The 4,029-nt window shown below is 35.1% G+C and overlaps 1 protein-coding gene across 1 annotated transcript; it reads right to left on the bottom strand.

Annotated features, from left to right (window-relative positions):
- Positions 1 to 437: 437 nt before the first annotated feature.
- On the bottom strand, positions 438 to 1,681 carry LOC110879338 (LOB domain-containing protein 39). Its single transcript, XM_022127778.2, has 2 exons — positions 1,400 to 1,681; positions 438 to 1,098 (listed from the first exon to the last, which is right to left on the bottom strand). Exons 1-2 carry the CDS (start codon positions 1,581 to 1,583, stop codon positions 737 to 739), a joined length of 546 nt encoding a protein of 181 aa, XP_021983470.1. The 5' UTR covers positions 1,584 to 1,681; the 3' UTR covers positions 438 to 736.
- Positions 1,682 to 4,029: the final 2,348 nt, after the last annotated feature.

The raw sequence follows: 4,029 nt of genomic DNA, 5'->3' as shown, positions 1-4,029 counted from the left end.
TAAACTTCTTTAGGAAACGAGTCAAGTTAAATATAATATTTTTTTTCGTGCTTATTTTATTAGTTTCGTAAATTTTGTTTTGAACTGATTGAAGTCAAATTGTGGTTTCCTATTTTCCCACTCTTTTTTCAAAATTTATAATTCATCCATTTTGATTACCCCTTCAGTTTTTCCTTTATACTTGTTATCTTTCCTATGTATAAGTCGGGTCATATATATATAATACATTATTATTGTATGGTATAAACTCGATTTACTTTACGTTTTGATTCACTCGCAACGCTTATATATGTTACATTGAGTTCAATCGAATACGCCAAAACACATGTTTTCATATGGTTAACGCATCACATAACATTTAGAATAATCAGTTTGATGTTTGCGATCTACTCACGTCGCAAGGCACGCATACGTTTTAAAATTGAAAAACTATAAAATAATCCAAACATCAAAGTAGTGCAATAAGATGGTACACAAGTACACATAGACCGACAAGACACCATTTTCATCATTATTCTATCTCGCCGGTAAACACAAACATCCCTTCCCAAATCTCACCATAATTTTCCACCAAAACCAAACGCAGGCAGTTTACAAAACTCGTAGTTAGAAAATAATAATTATACCAAAACTGAAGTTAGTTATTAAATCAACTCCAAAAAAGCATGCAGTCACCTAAACAGAACACGATATGTGATCCATTGATGACATTATTTTGGCTTTATTAATCACCCAGTCACACAAGAAGGTTCAACAGCTTCGGTTCTTCTCCGTCACTGCATCGAAAACTCATCGCTGGAACGGCAGAGAAACTCTGTTCATCCCCACCGGAAGATGACGTCAGCAACAGATTTTTCGGTATCTGGTTCCCGATCACCATTGCCGACAACTCTCCGGTAGCTTCAGAGACGCCGGAACTTTCGTCTGTTTCTGGAACTTTAGAAGTGTTCATGAGAACCGCCGGGGTGCCGCCGGCTAGCACTGTTCGTACTCCGGCCTGGCAGAGATGCCAGTTACCGGTGGAGAGAAGTCCGATGGCTCCGTTCACCGGATTTATTGTACGCCCAACCGCTTCAAACAAAAGCGATTGGAACAGTGCTGAACAAAAATTAATTTACAAAAAAGAGTAGAGTAACATTAGCCAAGTTAAAAAAAAAAAAAATTGATAGAGCTAGCATTATTTGGTTTATGGGAGTCCGTACTATGACTTTTCAGGTTTGAGTCCGGTTAAAGTAGCAGACTCAAACCTTAAAAAGTTAAAAGCGGGACTTCCATAAACCAAAATAGTTAAAAAATCACATGTAAACCAAATCATTCATGCTAACTGGATCTAAAAGAATTAAGATAATTACAAATCCATGAAGAAATTGTGATGAATTGGGATGAGGATGGTGGATACCGTTACGCTTGTGGGTGGGGACGGAGGAGATGAAATTGAAGAGGTCGCCACGGCCGAAGAATTTGGAGACGAAGAGTGTGGCACGGGCTTTGGCTTCTGGAGAGTCGATCCAGTCCAAACAAGGGCGTAAGACACAGGTGTCGCCGCATCGCTTTCGTAAGACTCGGCAACCATGGCAGCTCATTCTGTGTGTTAGTTTGTTCCTTCGAATCAAAGGAAGGAAGACAAAGGGGGAGAGAGTGTGTTTTTGTTTTTGTAGTGGAGAAAAGACGTGGATGTCAAATGGAAATTTAATTATTCTTGACAATGGTCTGCCCTTTGTCAAAGTAAGTAATTATGGCATTCTTTAATTTAATCAAAGATAATGAAAGTAGAAATTAAATATATATATTTTTATACAAAACTAAGCTCAAATCTGATATAAACAGGAGTATACATTTTAGTTTTTTTTTATTGATTGTTACACCTGCTAGACACTGAATTATTTACGTACACCACCGTCAAGCCAAGCTCACCGAGTTAGAGCATTCACAATGATGACCTTAAAAAATACGTAAGTGAGTTTAGTATTTTTCAGTGGTTGTGAGTGAAACAGAGAAAATTTATGTGAATGTTACTATTTATCTCTGTTCATCTGTAAATATATGGAGAAAATCTGAAGACAGAAGAGAGAAAACCTTATATATATTTTTTAGTATTTTTAGAAAAGGTTATGAGTGGAGAAAAGATAAAAGGTAATGATATAGGTATAAAAAATATTATTTAATTGTAAAGAAGAGAGAGAAAAACTAGTTGTTTTTAGTATAACTATATGGATATGGATAAGGAATTCATTGTGAATGCTTTTAGAGAGTTAGAGGTGTAACCGAAGGAGCTCAAGCTTGGCTCGTCTAGGTTAGTGGAGTTCAAACTTGAGCTCAGTTAGAACTCCATTTAAGCTCAACTCGATTAGTGAAATAATCTTGAGTAGCTCACCGGTGGTCGTCTCATTTACATTCCTAAGTTTGTTTAAGGTTGAGTTCAACTTATTTTGATCTATATATTTAAAAGTTGAGTTTGAACTCGGCTCATAGTTGTTATTTATTTTAGTTTTATTTATATACAACTATAACTATTTTTGTATGCATTTGAAGTTATACTTTTAGATATTATATATATTATTTTGTTATACTATCATTTTTATAAAAACAATAATGTATATTATGTAATTATATATATTATTATATTAAATTAATACTATTATATTTGTATAAATTACATGTTTGTTTAGGCTCACCAGTGTATTCAAACTTGGAATATGAAACTCAAGTTCAGTTTAGTTTACTAAAAAAACTTTAATTTTGACTTAAAACCATGCTTAAGTTAATTTAAGGTCATTTTATTTCGATCATTTAGCTATTCAATATAGAGTAGCGCCTAATGGTGTTGATGAGTTAGATAAAGTTTAGAATAAAACCGTCAGGGGTTCAATCTCTATAGTATGTAAATTTAGCTATTAAAAAAACATATCTTAGACATAAGAGGGAAGGGGCACTTAAGGGTAAGTACCCCAGCTCCGACCAACCATCACTCGCTACATCAAGTTTGGCTCAAAGTACTCATTAGCTAGTAGTACCGGCAGAGCGGTCCTCGAAAACTCTAAAAAAAAATTAGACCTCGAGCGACAAAAAGAATTAGACCCAAAATTGTAGTTAAGTGGAAATGAATTTAAAAAATAAAATAATAGTGGTGGAGTCAATAATTGAACTTGAGACCACTACATTATTTTAAAATGGCTTTTTCCATTCCACCACCAACATTTTTTGGAAATTAAATGGATGCATATACTAGAAACGGGATCAGGAGAAAACGCCCTAAAGTGTGAGAATGGTGAGACCGCATCCTGATGGAACACGTGGCGCTGGATATAATCAGGGTGCGAGGAACTTTTTTGTCCTTTTAATCTTCTTTTTTTTTCCAATTCCGTGTGTCACATGCTGCTTCATTTTTGGCGTCTAAGATTATTTTGACGTTAATTAGATTCATTAACTACTTGGCGTTTTACTGTTTTTTTTATTTGTCTCGTTAAATTAATTGTTTTTGTGTCACACAGATAATTTTTTTGGCGTTATGGCGTTTCCATTTCAATTTTTTGGCGTTCGTGGTGTTGTTAAGAATTTATTACCATTCATTAATATTTCATAAGATTACAATAAGACGAAATCAAAACAAACTAATACTCTTCTGCGTATGGGATTACATCAGAGATGTACCCATCGCTTTGTTCCTCACTTTCTTCAGATTCATCATCATCATATTTTGCATTGGCGTATAACGCCATCATCTCGTCTCTTCTTTGTTGTACCCTATGCTTAAATATCATTACAACCTTGGATGTTGCATCGTTTGAAGGTGCTAAATCACAGATTTGTTCAAGGAGATGTAGCCTCCCTGTCTTCAACATTTCCTCCATCGGCAATGAATATTCCACCCCGTGACCATAAGTCGCTTCAACTGTTCCTGCTTCTTCATGCACCACCAAACTCCTAACTGTTGGTAGAGGAGTATCATCAATATCATCATCATCATGTTCTGCTTGAAATTTTCTCTCCAATCTTCTTATTACCGTTCGAGTTCTTTCACAATCGTTG

The sequence above is a fragment of the Helianthus annuus genome, chromosome 9 (genome assembly GCF_002127325.2).
Source record: "Helianthus annuus cultivar XRQ/B chromosome 9, HanXRQr2.0-SUNRISE, whole genome shotgun sequence".
In the NCBI taxonomy this organism is placed as follows: domain Eukaryota; kingdom Viridiplantae; phylum Streptophyta; class Magnoliopsida; order Asterales; family Asteraceae; genus Helianthus; species Helianthus annuus.
The sequence above is the reverse complement of the archived record's forward strand: the minus strand, read 5'-3'. Positions and strand labels throughout refer to the sequence as shown.